Source organism: Hypanus sabinus, chromosome 7, assembly GCF_030144855.1.
Source record: "Hypanus sabinus isolate sHypSab1 chromosome 7, sHypSab1.hap1, whole genome shotgun sequence".
In the NCBI taxonomy this organism is placed as follows: domain Eukaryota; kingdom Metazoa; phylum Chordata; class Chondrichthyes; order Myliobatiformes; family Dasyatidae; genus Hypanus; species Hypanus sabinus.
In genome coordinates this window covers 58179505-58198958 of record NC_082712.1, presented here as the reverse complement: position 1 = coordinate 58198958, position 19454 = coordinate 58179505, and the positions used below count along the sequence as shown (strand labels likewise).

Sequence of the window (19454 nt, the reverse complement as noted above, 5' to 3'; positions counted from 1 at the left end):
CAGCTGTGCCATGAGAATCTTGACAAGACAACCCACCAACCACACTCAATACCAGGGCCACTTATATTCCCAGTTCCAATATGAGCCTCAGGTGTTTCTAGTTAAGTCCAACCACAGCAAGGGACCGCCGGAAAATCCGGAGTACGCGGACCGAACCATGGACTTCAGACTGAACAACCATCGCTTTCATAAGTGCTCTTCTGCACACCATTGTTGCAACACGTGGTTATCTGACTTACTGCCAGCTTCCTGTCAGATTGAACCAATCTGGCCATTCTCCTCTGACCTCTCTCATTAACAAAGCGTTTTTGCCTAAAGGCCACTGCTCACTAGATGTTTCCTTTTGTTTCTCGCACGATTCTCTGTAAACTCTGGAGACTGTTGTGCATGAAAACCCCAGGAGATCAGTAGTTTCTAAGGTACTCAAACCACCCTTAAGCATTGAACTGCTGCCACATGATTGGCTGATTAGATATTTGCATTAATAAGGTGTCCAGGTGGCCACTGAGTGTATATCACACCAGTTCCTCTCTCAGAGTGTCCCAACACTCTCCCACCATCTACACACATTGCATCCCACTCTCCCACCCAATCCCCTATGCATACTCCTCCCCTCACACACTGCCTCCACTCTCCACCCTGATACATCCTCTCTACTAGCATCTGACACATACTGCCATCCTTCTATTAGATTCCATCCCCAACACACCCACTCTGCCTCCTGTCATGCCCACACTTTCCCTCCTCCTCCCATTCTGTCAAGGCTCCCTCAATTTTTTTTACTGCTGTGCGGACCAACTGTTGCTCCAATCTGGAAGTTTTCACGTGGCCTGAAAACTGCAGGGCACTTCAAGTGATTTTTTTTTTGGAATATGCATACTATGAATATATAGAGTGAATAGCTGCGTGGCAACAAGGCTATGTTTGCAGGAGCATTTCAGCTTCTGCGCAGCCACGCACCTGTGTTTTGTACAGATGCACTGTTGTGTCCCTTCCTACATATCTAATAGCCTTTCCTGTGAAGAGCAGCGACTGGGTAATGGCAGGAAGGTCTTCACTCCTGGATTTTGAGGCAATGGATAGATTGGGTACTCAAAGGCATGCTTGCCCCATGAAATGGAGAGAAGGAGGTGAGGTAAGTTAATGAACTTTTGGGTAGTTACTGCCACCTGTCCCACCACTCCACCCACACGAACTATCATGCAGACTTTTAACTTTCTCAAAAAGTGTGCAGGTTCAAGTTTAATCAGAATTCAGGCTAAATTCCAATGAGGTACTGAGGGTGGGATGAGTTGTTGGAAGAATTGTCTTTGGCCAAGATATTAATAAGAGGCCCTGTCTATTCTCTCAATTAGATATAAAGGATGGAATGACACTGTTTTGGAGAAGAGCTGGGAAGTTCATCTTGGTATCATGACCTATATTAATCCTACATCAATAGTGCAAAAAGAACATATAATGCTTTACAACATTATACTTGCTCTATAGGATCTTGATGAATACCGAGTCACAGTGATTAAAACTCAAAAAGGTACTTCATTGACTATAAATTGTGTTGGCACACCTTTGTCTAATGAGTTATGTAAATACAAATCGTTCTGCTTTCTGCTTAGTTACACCTCCATATACCAATATTAACCTTCCAAATTTTAAAATACAAACAGGTAAGTAAGTGCTGCGTTAGCATAGTGACTGGTATGATGCTATTACAACTCGGGGGCATTCTGGAGTTTGGAGTTCACTTCTGGTGACATCTGCAAGGAGTTTGTAAATTCTCTGCGTGGCCACGTGGGTTTCCTCCCAGTGATCCAGTTTCCTCCCATATTCACAAATTTCATGACATATGCTGGTGATATTAAACTTGATTCTGATTCTGATTCCAAAGATATATGATTTGTAGGTCACACACACAAAATGCAGGAGGAACTCAACTGGCCAGGCAGCATCTATGGAACAAGTACTATCGATGTTTTGGACTGAGACCCTTCGGCAGGACTGCTTTTTTCCATAGATGCTGTCTGGCCTGCTGAGTTCCTCCAGTATTTTGTGTGTGTTGCTTGGATTTCCAGCCTCTGCAGATTTTCTCATTTTTGGTTTGTAGGTTAATTGGTCATTATAATTTGTACTGTGATAGGGCTAGTGTTAAATAGGTGGGTGGCTGGGCAGTGTGGCTCATTGGGCTGGACGGACCTATTCCGTGCTGTAAGTTTTAATAAACGCATAAACATTGCAGGATGTTCCTTTACTTCAGTTTATCAAACCCTTCAAACAAACGGAAGATTCCTACAGAAGTTGGAGAACAGCGCAGCTAGTGGTTTTGAGCGAAACTACACCTTCATCCAACAATACTGAAACTGAAGAACGTAGCATTATGACTGCCCTCCACATTGTGCTGAAATTTTATTTTTCACCGTTGCTTCATATAAGATATGGAGCGATTTCTCTTTGAGCCTCACTCTCCTTCAAGAAATTTCTTTAACTCTGTGTACTTGAAGATCACTATTACCTTTTCTACTACCTCCCTTTGCAACACAATGTCAATGTTCTCTTGAGGACCTTTGAGATGCATTACTACTTAAATTATACATAAATTATGATATTAGTATCTGCAATATTTTGTTTCCTTTTAATTCTCAAGAACTGGCAAGTAAGACCCCAAGGCATTCTACATGTATGCAAAGAGCAGGAGGATGACTACAGTGAGGGTCAGGGATAAGAGGAAACATGTGCCTGGAGTCAGAGAAGGTAGGAAGGTCCTTAATGAATACTTTGCTTCAGTATTCACCAGTAAGAGGGACCTTTAGCCACGGATGGCTGTGTGTCATGTCAGTGGATATATTTAAAGCAAAGGTTGATAGGTTCTTGATTAGTAAGGGCACCAAAGGTCATAGGGAGAAATAAATAGCCATTATCAAATGTTTTATAGTCTCACTGACTAAATAAATAAACAATCCTTTAGGGGTGGAAGTTGTGGTCCAGGAAAATTTGTAAAATTGTTGTCCAGACATTTAACTGATGTCAGGAATAGTTTCTTCAGAGGATGTAGTAAAGTGCAGCACACTGCACCAAAAGTTGTTGATGATGGATACCAAATGAATATAAAAGCAAAGTTCAAGTCTGAGGGACACAGAGGCTGGTGAGTTGATAGAGCTTGGGTGGACACGAACTATGACCGCAACTAAGTCTAGTGGCTATCTTAGCTTTCTATATTCAAGATATCCTGTGCATTCTGAAACTGTCAATGAGAGGCAAGTTGAGAAGAATCTATGTAAATACTGCAAAACTTGTTACTTCTCATTTAGTTTACTAAACCTGTCGGGTAAGACTTCTTTCTTTTAGCTACAGCTATAAATCCCAAGAGTGGGGGTGTAGTGGACAGGAAGGAAAGCTATCGAAGTTTGCAGTGGGATGTGGACCAGTTGGAAAAATGGCAGATGGAATTTAATGCAGACAAATGTGAGCTGTTGCGCTTTGGGAAAGACAAACATAAGGGCATCGAGAAGGATCTGGCAATATAGAGGCATCACAGATAGATAAGGTCATAAAGAGAGCTTCTGGCACATTTTCCTTCATAATTCAAAGTACTGAGTACAGGAGTTGGGTTGTGTAAGACATTGGTGAGGCTGAATTTGGAGTTTTGTGTGCAGCTCTGGTCAGCTATCTACAGGAAAGATATGAAAAAAATTGAAACAGTGCAGAGAAAATTCACAAGGATGTTGCTGGGACTTGATCACCTGAGTTATAAGGGGAAGGATTTATAAGTTCGGACTTTATTCCTTAGGATGTAGAATGAGAGATTTGATAGGGGTACTGTATACAAAATTATATGGGGTATTGATCTGTAAATGCAAGCAGGCTTTTCCCACTGAGGTTGGTTGAGACTAGAACTAGCAGTCGTGGGTGAAAGAGTTGAAGGTGAAATGCTTAAGGTGAATGTGAGGGGAATCTTCATTCAGAGGGTGGCAAGAGTGGGGAATGAACTGCCAGAAATGGTGGATGCTGGTTCAATTTCAACATTTAACAGAAATTTGGATAGAGGGATATGTAGGGTTATGATCCTTGTGCAGATCAATGAGACTAGGATAATAATAGCTCAGAATGGATGACATGGGCCGAAAGGCCTTTTCTGTGCCATAGTTTTTCTATGACACTGTTTTATGGCTTTAGTAAACTGCAACTAGTGATCATTTAAATAACATTGTTCAATTCTTATGCACTAAATGTTCACTCCATGTTATTTTCTCTTTCAGATGCCTGGGCTTAATCTCACTGCATCTATAGAATTTGTTGTAATCTGTTTTCTTGTCATTTCTTCAGTGTCAGCAATGCTCTGTCTAACTGCAACTTATTTCATATTGTTAATTTACCTTATTGCCAAATTTATACCAGATACCACAGAAATAATTTACCATTGAACTCTAGGTAACGACAACAGGATAATGCTACATATTCGGAAATAAAAACAAAATGCTGGAAATTCACAGAGGTGTGAAAAAAGAGCTTCAGATTGATGTTTTCATCAGAATTGCACAAAATTTAAATCCTTGATTTACCCTATTTGGATGCAATTATTGAATAATTTTAATTCATTCACAGGACAGCCAAAACAAAAATAGCAATCTTCATTTCTTACCTATTCCTAAGTGCCCTTGAACTGAAGGGTTTGCTTGGCCATTTCAGAGCGCATTCAGAAATAATCATATTCCTTTAGGTCTACTGTCACATAGGACTAAATATTGTAAAGAAGGAAGATTCTGTTTAAGGGTCTCTGCCTGAAATGTCGACTGTTTGCTCTTTTCATAGGTACTGCCTGGCCTGCTGAGTTCCTCTAGCATTTTGTGTGTGTTGCTTTGGATTTCCAGTATCTGCATGTGCTTTTACATGACAATCCATTCTCATAATAATACTGAATCAAGTTTTTACATGACATTCAATAGTTCTGTGGTCAATTTTACTTACTATAACTTCCCTTTGCTGATTTTGCTGATTTTAACAGAATTTAAAGTGTCATGGTGATTTGGACTTAAGCTTCTAAATAAATTATTTAGGCTTCAGAACTGTTAGTCTATTAACACAACTAATATACTACCACTTGTTTCAATCAACAATTAATAAAACTAAATAGGGTTCAGTTTTGTAGAGCAGGACTTAAAACTGAACCTACAACTGTTAATATAGTCCAAACCAAATTCGTATAGTTTTCTTTAAAATGTTGTGCTTTCTGATTTCGGAAAGAATTCAATACATTGGTTTTATAAAAATGAGGACTTTACAGCCACATTTCCAAAGGTCATTTTATTACAAAATAGGATTAAAATATAAACATTATGAGATAGACCCAAATGACAAAAAATTGCACAATGTGTACATGAAATATTGGCAGTTACTTCCAAATAATAATGTAAAAGATGGTCCAAGTGGTAAGGGAACAAATTTACATTAAAACAGATGTCCATTCGTAAGGTACTAAACTTAAAATCTCAATGAATCGAGAGGAACAAGACCATGGGGACAAGGATGGAGGTTGGGTACTCACAGTGAAGCCATTGTCTCTCTCTGCCAAGTAATTGTTTTAGACCTGCAATGAATCAAGTTCCTTGAATGCAATCCACTGTATAATATTGTTTTGCTTTTGGTATGCACTAATAAGGGACTACTCCCACTAGTGTGTGCAAAAACTTTTCGGTAGGCTTTAATTGAATCTTATCAGTGTCACAAGCAGCTGACTGAGAATCAGAATCAAATGGAAAGCTTGTTTCAATACATGGGCATAAATTTTGTTGTAATTGCACAAGAAATTCTAGTGTCAAATAAACTAAGCACGCAGTTTTGGATCGAAAACAGGGTTTTTCATCAATATGTATCCATGAGCCATCTGCTAGAAATTATAAGCAAGGAGAACAATTGAAGTTCCTTACAAACTTAGCCAATGAAACAGGAAAAGAAGACAGCTATCTATCTTTGCTGAGACTGGAACAGGGTTGGCAAACTATTATGTGGACCAAATTCAACTCAGCTTCATTTAACAATCAGGCAACATAATCAGAATTAAGAGCTGCCATTTGGATCATCTTGATGCAAGTAATTACAGTATAGAAAAAGCAGGTTAAAACTTTAGTTCATAACCACTAAAGTATTTTGGCCATAGATTACTTGTAAATTATTTGCAATATGATTAATTGTAAGAGTCAATGAAGTAATTACTTATATACAAATCATTACAGCGCAGCATATTACAATGGAACCAATTAACAGTAAAGGCATATTCCAAATAAAGTTCCAAATAATGTTTTCATTTTCGTTAAAGGCAATGCTGATAGGTGTCAAGATTAAGTTAAAATTACAAAGGAAATACTGGTGTCACTTCAGATATTTCCATTTTATTTCCTTTACAGAGAATTATAAAATAAACCAAAAACAAAACTTCCGATGAGCCCTGTTAAAGCTTCACTTGGCATTGCAGAGAGTCTGATTAGAGTTTACAAAGATAATTGTTATATTTTGCTTTAAATAGTCATTCATTTAAGCTTGTGACAATTTATCCTGACCATACATCAGAAAGCTTGTTTCTACCCCCCAGATGGTTGACAGTTTTCAACTTGTAATTCATATATTCATCATTTTGAACGCTTTTACCTTATAAGCTCACGTTACAAGGATAGAGGTGAAAAAGAGAACTTTGCATGTTAATCCATCCAATCTTGACAGAATATGTATTATGATTAGGTGACAAAAATATAGACAATAAGCATTGTTAATGCTTAGCATCTCAATTTGTTTAAGTACCATTTAGTGACAGTATCTACCAAAGGTATTATAACAAATCTTTTTTTCCCAAATATATAAAGAAAATGCTGCATATTTCAAAATAGTTTCCATTACATTTGATCACATTCAGTTTGTGGTGTTCCAATTAACCAGTTTCTATGCTGGCAGATGGGAGAGATTGCCTCAGGGACCACACTTTTTGATTTGAGTACAAAAATACATGAAAGTTTAAAAAGTTCATATGCAGGGAATGCCCTTAGAACAGTGTGTGGCAGTTTTGATTATTAAATGCACTTTGATGGTAATTGCTGCTTGTACATCCCTGCCAAGGCTTTGGCTGCACTATAGATCATCTGTCTTCGAGACATGCCTGTAAACATGATATGCCAATCAGTGCGACTGACGTGGGGTATATTCCTCTCCAATACTTCTCCTACAGTCACCATCAGCCCGGACCATCTCAGGTTGTAATCAGCTGGTGTAAGGTTTTGAGCCTGTTTTAAGAAAAATATATATTTGAGTAAAGCAACAGCATCCTGGAAACTGCAGGCACATTTTCCCAGTCCAGTTCTCAATCAGTCACAGAATAATTACAGAATAAAAGCCGCAAGTTTGCTTCTCAATATTAATCCTTCTGGTTGGTAACCCACTTAGTCCATAATAGCTCTATATAACAGCAAACTAGCTATTCTCACTCCCCTACCTTCTCCCATATCCTGCAAATTCTCTACTTCCAGACCCTAATTTTCTTACTGTACAAACACGGGCTGTGTACCCTGGATCCTTACCAATCACTATAAGAAACATCCTCTCCACGTCCACTCTATCTATCAATCTAATGTTCAAGAGGTTTCAATGAGATCCTCTCATTCTTCTAAATTCCAATAAGTACAGGCCCAGAACCATCAAATACTCCTCATATATTAACACTTTTATTAACACATGAGATTCTACAGATACTGGAAATCCAGAGCAAAGCATACAAAATGCTGGAGGAACTCAGCAGGTCAGGCAGCATCCACAGAAAGTAATAAACATTCAACATTTTGAGCCATAGTTCTTCATCAAGACTAAAAACAGGGAAGAAGCCAGAATAACACTTTTATTTCTGGGATCATTCTCATGAACCTCCTCTGGTCCCTCTCCAAAGCCAGCACATCCTTTCTTAGATAAGAGGCCCAAAACTGCTCACAATGGTGCAGTCTGACCAATGCCTTAAACATCCTCAGCATTAGATCTTTGCTTTTATATTCTAATCCTTTTAAAATGAATGCCAACATTGCATTTGCCTTGATTACTTCTGACTTAACCTCCAATTTAACCTTTACAGAATCCTGCACGAGGACTCCCAAGTCCCTTTGTCAAAGGCAGATCGACCCGATACAACAGTACAAGGTACCGTGAATTCAATAAAACCATAAAACAAGCGATACTTTGTCAAACTTCACTTTTTATTCATAGCATGCTATGGAGGAAGTTACAGACTGATCTCCCAAAGAGACAGTCCGGACACTGACCACCCAGAACACAATTCCACACAATTTATTACATTGATCATTACAGGAAATATTATAATTACGCGAGTTAATACAGTTTTAAAATAGTTTCGATCACATGCTAAGATACAATTAGATGTAAAATCATTATTGGTTAGTTATAATTATTTCTGCCAAGACTAGCCTGGTTACAACTTAACTTCCTTATATTGGCACCTCCCCAACACACCCCCCTCCTCTCGAACATTCTGCCCCATATTTAGTTATGCCTTGAGATGCCGCTTCAATCGTACTATACCCATATTTAGTTTTGCTTAGCACTTTTAGAGATCAATGCCTAGTGCGTCACCTGTTGCCAGGTAGAGTTTCTTTCTGACTGCTCAGTAGCATAAGACAATTGATCATAAGCTAATCATACTCCTTAATCCATTCCCCCATCTACCTATCCCCCTACCTAAGTTCACCTTTCCCCTCATCACCTTTGCACCTCTCAGATTATTGAATTTGCTCTCCATTTAGTAAATAATTTGCCCCTTTATTTCTTCTACCAAAGTGCATGATCATACACTGATACGCTATATACTGATACGCTATATTCCGTTTGACATTTCTTTAACCATTCTCCTAATCCTTCTGCAGACCCCGATTCCTCAGCACTACCTGCCCCTCCACCAATCTGTGTATCGTCCACAAACTTAACCACAAAACCATCAGTTCTGTCATCCAAATCATTGACACATGATGTGAAAAGAAGTGGTCCCAATACCACTAGGCACTGGCAGCCGACCATAAAAGGCACACTTTATTCCCAAACTTTGCTTTCTGCCAGTCAGCTGATCTTCTATCCATGCTAGTGTCTTTCATATAATACGATGAGCTCTTATCTTGCTTAGTGATCTCATGTGCAGCACCTTGTCAAAGGCCATCTGAAAATCCAGGTAAGCATCATCCACTGACTCTCCTTTGCCTATCTTGCCTGCTATATACAAAGAATTCTAACAGATTTAGAACACAGACCATAGAACAGCACAGCAAAGAAATAGGCCATTCAGCCCACAACATGGTGCCAAACCAGCTAAAAAGCAAATCTAAAACACCCAAACACTAATCCCTATTACCTACACCACGTCCATATCCCTCCATCTTCCTTACATCCATGAGCCTACTCAAGCATCTCTTAAAAACCTCCAATGTATTTTCCTCTACCACCATACCAGGCAGCACATTCCATGCATCCATGAACCTCTGAGTAGAAAACTTACCCCTCATATCCAGTTTGAACCTACCTCCACTCACCTTCAATGCACGACCCCTGGTACTGGGCATCTCAACCGCAGGAAACAGGTATTCCTTGTCCACTCTACCTATGCCTCTCATAATCTTGTAAACCTCTATCAGATCTCCCCTCAGCCTTTGATGCTCCAGCGAACACAACACCAGTTTATTCAGCCTGTTGTGATAACACATGCCCTCTAAACCAGGCAGCATACTGGTAAACCTCTTCTGCAGCCTGTCCAAAGCCTCAACATCCTTCCTACAGTGGGGCAACCAGAATCTATGGAATACTCCAGATGTAGCCTAATCAGAGTTTTATAAAGTTGCAACATAACCTCTTGGTTTTTGAACCCAATGCCTCGACTAATAAAAGCAAGCATTGCATAAGCCTTCTTAACCATCTTATTGACCTGTTGTAGCCACTTTGAACAACCATGAACTTGGATCCTAAGTTCTCTCTGTTCAGCAATACTTAAGGATCTTGCCCATAACAGTATACTGTCTCCTTGCAGTTATCCTACCAAGGTGCAATACCTCACATTTTTCTGGGTTAAACTCCACCTGCCATTTCTCTGCCCATATCTGCAACTGCTGTATATCATGCTCTATTCTTTGGCAGTCTTCTACACTATCCACAACCACCAATCTTGGTATCATCCACAAACTTAATAACCCACCCATCTACATTTTCACAGAGGCCATTTATATACATCCCAAACAGCAGAAGTCCCAGCACAGATCCCTGGGGAACATCACTAATTACAGACCTCTAGCTCAAATAAGTCCCTTCAATCACTATCCTCTGTCTTCTATTTGCAAGGCAACTCTGAATCATTTTTCGCAATAGATAAATGAACAAGTATAATGTTTTTGTATTATTTATTTAATTGGGTTCTCTATCTAGTTTTAGGACTTAGATAAAGATCTTACCATATTTTAGGTCATATTTATGCAGAAATAGAGGAAATTCTACAGGGTTCACAAACTTTCTAGCATCACTGTACAATATTAGCCACTTGCCAGTCCTCTGGGACATCACCTGTGGTTAGAGAGGACATGAAGATACTGATCAAGGACCCAGCAATCTTGTCTCTTGCCTCCTTCAATAATCCGGGATAAATCCCATCAGGCCCTGTGGACATCCACCTTAATACTCATTAAGAAGTCTAATACTTCCTCCTCCTTGACCTCTAAACGTCTTAATGTATTTATACACTCAGCACCGATCTCTTGGTCCTCCGTATCCTTGTCCTTGGTAACAAGCAAAGCACTCATTAAGTATTTCACTCATATTCTCTGCATCCAATCAAATGTTCCCCCCTTTGTCCTTAAATGGTCCCACCTTCTCCCTAGTTATCCTCTTGCTCTTGACGTACGTATAGAACTTGGGATTCACCTTGTCAGGCAATATTTCCCCTTAACGAAATCATGCCAACTTTGGCCTATTTCACCATGTGCTTCCAACTACCCCAAAACCTCATCCTTAATTATATACTCCAACATCTTCCCAACCACTGAAGTCAAGCTAACTGGCTTCCAATTTACTGTCTTTTGCCTCCCTGTTTTTAAAGAGTGGAGTGACATTTGTAATTTCCTAATCCTCCAGAACCATTCCAGAATGTAGTGATTCTTGAAAGATCATTACTAATGTCTTCACAAACTCTTCATCTATCTCTTTCAGAACCTTGAGGTGTAATCCATCTAGAACAAGGGATTTATCTATCCTCAGATCTTTTGGCTTCCCAAGCACCTTCTCCTTTGCAATAGCAACTACGCTCACTTCTGCCCCCATCACTCTTTGAATTTCTGGCAGACTGATGGTGTGACTAACACAGTGAAAACTGATGCAAAATGCTTATGAATTGTCTACCATTACTTTGTCCCATTCTACACCCCCCCCCCATGTCTACCTCTCCAGTCTCATTTTCCAACGGTCCGATATGCACTCTCATTTTTCTTTTGATTTTATATATCTGAAAAAACTTTTGGTGTCCTCTTTTATATTATTGGCTAGCATACCTTCATATTTAATCTTTTTCCTTTTTAGTTTCCTTCTGTTGGTTTTTAAAAGCTTCCCAATACTCTAACTTCCCACTAAGTTTTGCTATATCATATCCTTCTTGTTTCTTTGTCCTCCTTTTCAAATACTACTACTTTGCAATTAATCTGTCTTGCACCTTCCAAATTGGTCCCAAAAACTCCAGCTATTGCTGTTCAGCCATCGTCCCTGCTAGCGCCCCTTCCATTCAACTTTGGCCAACTCCTCTCTCATGCCTCTGTACCTTTCTTTGCTCCAATGTAATAATGATACATCTGATGTTAGCTTCTCCCTCTCATGGTACAGGATGAATTCTATCATATTATGATCATTGTCTCCTAAGGGCTGTTTTACCTTAAGTTCCCAAATAATAATGTGTTAATTACACAACACCCAATTCAGTGTAGCCTTTTCCCTAGTGGGCTCAACTACAAACTGCTCTAAAAAGACATCTGGTAAGCATTCTGCAAATTCCTTCTCTTGGGATCCAGGAGCAACCTGATTTTCCCAATCCACCTGCATATTGAAATTCACCGTGACTGTCACAACATTGCCTTTTTTACATGCTTTTTCTAGCTCAAATTGTAATTTGTATCCAACATCCTGGCTACTGTTTGGAAGCTTGTATACAACTCCCATCAGGGTCGTTTTACACTTGCAGTTTCTTACCTTTATCCACAGGGATCTTTTGATCCCATGTCACCTCTTTCTATAGATTTGATTTCATTTCTTTACTACCAGAGCCACCCCACTCCCTTTGCCTACCTGCCTGTCCTTTCGATACAAAGTGTATCCTTGGATGTTAAGCTCCCACCTGTGATCTTCTTTCACCCACAACTCAGTGATGTGAACAATATCATAACTACTAATTTCCAACTGCACGACAAGATCATGTACCTTATTCCGTATACTGCGTGCATTCAAATATAACACTTTCTTTTCTGTATTCATCAGTCTTTTCAAATATGCCTCCATGTTACTGTAAGTTAAATTAGAACACAGAATAGTTCAGCACAGCAATAGGCCCTCTGGCCCACAATACTGTGCCAAACCAGATAAAAAGCAAATTAGCGAACATCCATGCCCCACCAAGACTATTCCCTCTTACCTATCGTCTTCCCCACATCCATGCACCTATCTAAACGCCTCTTAAAGGCCTCTAATATATTGCCTCTACCACTATACCATCTTCAAACTTTGTTTTATTTTAACAATGCCATTTTTATACTGCCTAGCAATCTAGTGGTCAGGAAAGTTCTCCTGAACATACTTCAGAAATTCTCATCTCTTTGCCACATATGTAACTGGTATTCCATTCTACAGTGGGATCACTGAGGTTTCAAACTCCATGGCTTTTCCACAACTTAATTTTCCTGCAAATTTGCTCCTCAACATCATTCCTTCTGGTTGGGAGCTGAAGTAATGCCTCTAGTAGAATAATAAAACACTGTTGTTTCTGAACTCTTAGCTATACCCAAAAATACCTCCATTCCACATTCTTCCATTTTTATTACCAAAACTCAGCAATCCCTTGTGTTTATTTGAGCCTGCAAGTAATCTTACACTCCTGCATTGTAAAATTTACCTTAGATTTTCATGTGTGCACAGAAGTAGAATGTGGAAACAGATTTTACTCTGAACAAAAAGGAATGGAACTAAAAAATTGGTATAGATACATCAGCTGAAAGATTTAAATTTATATCTCATTCATTACAGCAGTGATGATTAAGTGCAGTATATCAGAGGTTGAAGGTTTATGATGAAGTAAATAAAGAGAAGCCTCTTCCTTTAGCAGAAGTCAGTAATCTAGGGACAAAGATTAAAATAATTGCAATAGGACCAAACAAATTACCTGAAGAAACTTACAAATGGGTAACAACTAGAAATCTGGACTGATTGAAAAGCTCTAAGTTTAGCCAAATAACAGGCAAGTGTATGTACATATGCATTACACATTTCAGGTAAAGCTAACACACAAACTAAATTAACCCCCCAATTTCAATGGCTTTTAAAATGCTGCATGCACAGAACTCGTGTTTGTAAAATGTAAACTTATGCATAAAGCCTCAATTGTTTATAAGATGAATGACCACTTCAGTTAATGAACAATTCTAGTACTCAAGGCTATTATCAAAATGAGATACTGTGGGCCAAACTATATATTTTAAAAAGGATAGTAATTTCTCGACATCAATGCCCAATCGCCTCTAGACTTTGGTTCATTCATTGCAAACATCATTGAATGTCAGTGGTGAGATGAACAATTGCCTTTGACATTAACACAGCCAATGACCACTGATCCCAAATGGATCCATTGGTTTAAGTCATTCCAAGCATAAAGGAAGATGCTTGTAATTATTATTCCTCTCCATCACAGGACATTGTCGTCAGTGTTCCTCGGGACAGTGCCCCAGACTCAGTATCATCATGACTTCTTTTTTTTCCCCACCACAAAATCAGGAAAGGACATTTGCTGATGATTGGGGTACTTAATTCCTGATAATGTAGGGAAACTGTCTGCCTGCTGGAGCACCTGGTTAATATTCAAGCATTGGCCTATTAAATGACTAAAAAGAAATCATATGATGGTAGATGCAAAACACTTCAGCATTCAGCAGCAATGCTGTATTGGAATCCCCACAGCATCAACGCTCTGGTGATCACCAGTACCTTCAAAGGCAACGATAGATGACTTTAAACACTGAACTTGCCAGCAACATTCTTAACCTTTAAATGGATAATCAACTAACCTGTTGCACAAATTCTAAAGGCACTGGTGTTGCTTGTGTGAAATTTTCTAAACGAATGCCATGAGCTGGATCTTCAAGGATTAGACAACCTATGTCAAACCACCTGGAAAAGAAGAAAATCCAATCTATTAATTCTGAGACGCAGATGTGAGGAGAAACCATCACTTCAGTGGAGAACTACATTGTAAGTGTGAACCTGACATTAATATTAGCAAACAAAAATTGGGCTGTGAGAGTCAACCCTCATTTCTCAGTGTCATTATTGTAACTGCATTGCTCGTTCTTTGTACTACAAAAGCCCTATTCCTAGGTTCACAGTTGAGCACCCACTGGTTCACACATACAACTCCAATATTGACAGCAGGTTAGTTTTAAACAAAGGCAATTTACCAACATAGATGGTATGATGTGTCCTATTAAAAAATGTAACTATTGTTCCATTTGTTGTCTTAATATTCTGGCTTAAGACTTTAATCCATCCTAAACTTACACCTCTCCTAGTTTGTGAAATTGCCATTATAATCTGCATTAAAGACCAGCCTATTGCCTTCTTCTGTTAAAAGCAGTGTTTAGCTATAGGAGCAATAACACTACTTCTGGGAAAGTCAAAAGTGCTTAACAGTTTTGGAATGATATAAAATTAAGCTTGCCTCATTAAACAAATAAGAACATTTGATTTTCTTTATTAGAAAATTGCCACTTAAATACTTTGAGTGAATACTCTGCTTACCTGTCTGGGAGCAATTCTGCAATGAAATTCTCAATAGAAACCGTCACCTGCTTTTCATGCATCATGCCCGATCTCCGCAGGCTATCTATTCTCTCCTGGGCTCCCTGGTGTAAAAGGAAACAAGAATATCTTAAATGTAATACAAACTATCTTTATTTTTTATTTTCAAAATAAAAACTTTTCATCAATTTGGATACTGAGAAAATTTGCCAGAAACAGAGGCTTTGACCAAGATTCAAAAAACCTGTGGAAATTTAGGTCTGTAGCTTTTTTTAAATACAGAAAATCATAGACCATGTATAATAATGATCCATAAATTGCACAGTTATAATTAAAATGTAAGACTACAGCAGAGAGATGCAGAACAGACAATAGTTGGTCAACCATCAGGACTGCTTTTAATTTTAATATGGTTATCTGCACCCTCTAGTGGCAACATTACAATGTAGACTGTGGTCCAATAAATAAAATCCAATTCACTATAACATCACCTCACTTTTCCTATCAGTTTCATGTACTTGATATATTCTAATCTTACTGCCTTCATTACACTCAGTCGCCACTTTACTTGGTGCCTCCTGTACCTAATAAGGTGGTCACTGAGTGTATGTCTGTGGTCCTGGGCTGCTGCAGCACATTCACTTCAAGGTTCCACATGTTGTGCATGAATGCTCTGTAATATGCAGTTCTTTTAGTTGCTGTTGCCTTCCTGTCAGCTTGAACCAGTCTTGTCCTCCTCTAACCTCTCTCATTAACCATGCATCTTTGCCAACAGAGCTGCGCTCACTGGATGTTTTGGTAGTGTAGCGGTAAGCACAACACCTTACAGTACCAGCGACAAAGGGTCATTTCCTGCCGCTGCCTGTAAGAGTTTGTACGCTCTCCCCATGGGTTTCCTCTTCTAAAAAGATTCTAGATAAGAAAGACAATAAGTTAAACAGCCTCTTGAGCAAATCAAATAAATCATGGGCAGTCTGATCTTGACTCAACACCACCGGCCAATCCATCATTTTCATCTGCTCAACAGTCCAAAAATATTTCAAAATTGAGCATATTTAGTGGATTAAAACTAGTTCCCCCCAGGGATTAAACATCTTCACAGCATCTATATATAACCATATAACAATTACAGCACGGAAACAGGCCATCTTGGCCCTTCTAGTCCGTGCTGACGCTTACACTCACATAGTCCTACTGGCCCGCACTCAGCCCATAACCCTCCATTCCTTTCCTGTCCATATACTTATCCAATTTTACATTAAATGACAATACCGAACCTGCCTCTACCACTTCTGCTGGAAGCTCATTCCACACAGCTACCACTCTCTGAGTAAAGAAATTTCCCCTCGTGTTACCTTTAAACTTTTGCCCTCTAACTCTCAAATCATGTCCTCTTGTTTGAATCTCCCCTACTCTCAATGGAAAAAGCCTATCCACGTCAACTTGATCTATCCCCTTCATTATTTGAAATACCTCTATCAAGTCCCCCCCCCCCCCCAACCTTCTATGCTCCAAAGAATAAAGACCTAACTTGTTCAGCCTTTCCCTGTAACTTGGGTGCTGAAACACAGGTAACATTCTAGTAAATCTTCTCTGTACTCTCTATTTTGTTATTTTTCCTATAAGTTGGTGACCAGAACTGTACACAATCCTCTAAATTCAGTCTTACCAATGCCTTGTACAATTTTAACATTACATCCCAACTCCTATACTCAATGCTCTGATTTATAAAGGCCAGCATACCAAAAGCTTTCTTCACCACCCTATCCACATGAGATTCCACCTTCAGGGAACTATGCACTATTATTCCTAGATCACTCTGTTCTACTGCATTCTTTAATACCCTACCATTTACGATGTATGTCCTATTTGGATTATTCCTACCAAAATGTAGTACCTCACACTTATCAGCATTAAACTCCATTTGCCATCTTTCAGCTCACTCTTCTAACTGGCCTAAATCTCTCCGCAAGCTTTGAAAACGTACTTCATTATCCACAACACCACCTACCTTAGTATCATCTGCATACTTAATAATCCAATTTACCACCCCATCATCCAGATCATTAATGTATATGACAAACAACACTGGACCCAATACAGATCCCTGAGGCACACCACTAGCCACGGGCCTCCAACCTGACAAACAGTTATCCACCACTACTCTCTGGCATCTCCCATCTAGCCACTGTTGAATCCATTTTGCTAGTTCAATATTAATACCTAACGATTGAACCTTCCTAACTAACCTTCTGTGTGGAACCTTGTCAAAGGCCTTACTGAAGTCCATATAGACAAAATCCATTGCTTTACCCTCGTCAATTTTCCTTGTAACCTGTTCAAAAAATTCAATAAGATTTGTCAAACATGACCTTCCACGCACAAATCCATACTGACTATTCCTAATCAGACCCTATCTATCCAGATAATTATATATACCATCTTTAAGAATACTTTCCATTAATTTACCCACACTGACGTCAAACTGACAGGCCTATAATTGCTAGGTTTACTCATAGAACCTGTTTTAAACAATGGAACCACATGAGCAATACGCCAATCCTCTGGCACCATCCCAGTTTCTAATGACATTTGAAATATTTCTGTCAGAGCCCCTGCTATTTCTACACCAACTTTCCTCAAGGTCCTAGGGAATATCCTGTCAGGACCCGGAGATTTATCCACTTTTATATTCCTTAAAGGTGCCAGTACTTCCTCCTCTTTAATTGTCATAGTTTCCATAACTTCCCTACTTGTTTCCCTTACCTTACACAATTCAATATCCTTCTCCTTAGTGAATAACGAAGAAAAGAAATTGTTCAAAATCTGCCCCATCTCTTTCGGCTCCACACATAGCTGCCCACTCTGATTCTCTAAGGGACCAATTTTATCCCTCACTATCCTTTTGCTATTAATATAACTGTAGAAACCCTTTGGATTTATTTAAACCTTACTTGCCAAGGCAATCTCATACCTTCTTTTAGCTTTTCTGGTTTCTTTCTTAAGATTCTTTTTACATTCTTTATATTCCTTGAGCACCTCATTTACTCCATGCTGCCTATATTTATTATAGATCTCCCTCTTTTTCTGAACCAAGTTTCCAATATCCCTTGAAAACCATGGCACTCTCAAACTTTTAACCTTTCCTTTCAACCTAACAGGAACATAAAGATTCTGTACCCTCAAAATTTCACCTTTAAATTTCTCTATTACATCCTTCCCATAAAACAAACTATCCCAATTCACTCCTTCTAAATCCTTTCACATCTCCTCAAAGTTAGCCTTTCTCCAATCAAAAATCTCAACCCTGGGTCCAGTCCTATCCTTCTCCATAATTATATTGAAACTAATGGTATTGTGATCACTGGACCCAAAGTGCTCCCCAACACATACATCTGTCACCTGACTTACCTCATTCGCTAACAGGAGATCCAACACTGCCCCTTCTCTAGTCGGTATCTCTATGTATTGCTGCAAAAAAGTATCCTGCACACATTTTACAAATTCCAAACCATCCAGCCCTTTTACAGAATGGGCTTCCCAGTCTATGACTGGAAAATTAAAATCTCCCACAATCACAACCTTGTGCTTACTACAAATATCTGCTATCTCCTTACAAATTTGCTCCTCCAATTCTCGCTCCCCATTAGGTGGTCTATAATACACCCCTATAAGTGTTACAACACCTTTTCCATTCCTCAATTCCACCCAAATAGTCTCCCTAGATGAGCCCTCTAATCTATCTTGCCAAAGCACCGCTGTAATATTTTCTCAGACAAGCAATGCAACACCTCCTCCTCTTGCCCCTCTGATTTTATCACACCTGAAGCAACGAAATCCAGGAATATTTAGTTGCCAATCACACCCTTCCTGCAACCATGTTTCACTAATAGCTACAACATCATATTTCCAGGTATCAATCCATGCTCTGAGCTCATCCACTTTTCTTACCATGCTCCTAGCATTAAAATAGACGCATTTAAGAAACTCTCCACCTCTTCCTTTCCGTTTATCCCTAATGATGTGATCAACTTTATCTTTTTCTTCCTTCTTCCCTACATCTTCAGTCTGAGCACTCCCCTTCTCTATCACCTGCCTATCCTCCCTCACACACTGTCTACTAGCTTTCTCTATTTGTGAACTAACCTCCTCTCCCCTAGTCTCTTCAAATTGATTCCCAATCCCCAACCATTCTAGTTTAAAGTCTCCCCAGTAGCTTTAGCAAATCTCCCCGCCAGGATATTGGCTCCCCTAGGATTCACGTGTAACCCGTCCTTTTTGTACAGGTCACACCTGCCCCAAAAGAGGTCCCAATGATCCAGAAACTTGAATCCCTGCTCCCTGCTCCAATCTCTCAGCCACACATTTATCCTCCACCTCATTCCATTCCTACTCTC

General features: G+C 39.3%; 1 protein-coding gene across 2 annotated transcripts in view; it reads right to left on the bottom strand.

The window, feature by feature from the left end:
• Positions 1 to 5276: 5276 nt before the first annotated feature.
• The window catches only part of prrc1 (proline-rich coiled-coil 1), a 43602-nt gene continuing 29424 nt past the window's right edge, over positions 5277 to 19454 (bottom strand). The window contains exons 7-10 of one of the 2 annotated variants that reach the window (XM_059974717.1): positions 15058 to 15157; positions 14328 to 14430; positions 10470 to 10578; positions 7104 to 7262 (exon numbers count right to left, since the gene is read on the bottom strand). In XM_059974717.1, the coding sequence (XP_059830700.1) occupies positions 7240 to 7262; positions 10470 to 10578; positions 14328 to 14430; positions 15058 to 15157 (335 nt within the window). In that variant the 3' untranslated portion in view covers positions 7104 to 7239. Of the gene's footprint in view, positions 7263 to 10469; positions 10579 to 14327; positions 14431 to 15057; positions 15158 to 19454 lie in introns of both variants that reach the window. The other variant, XM_059974716.1, reaches the window with a different exon arrangement.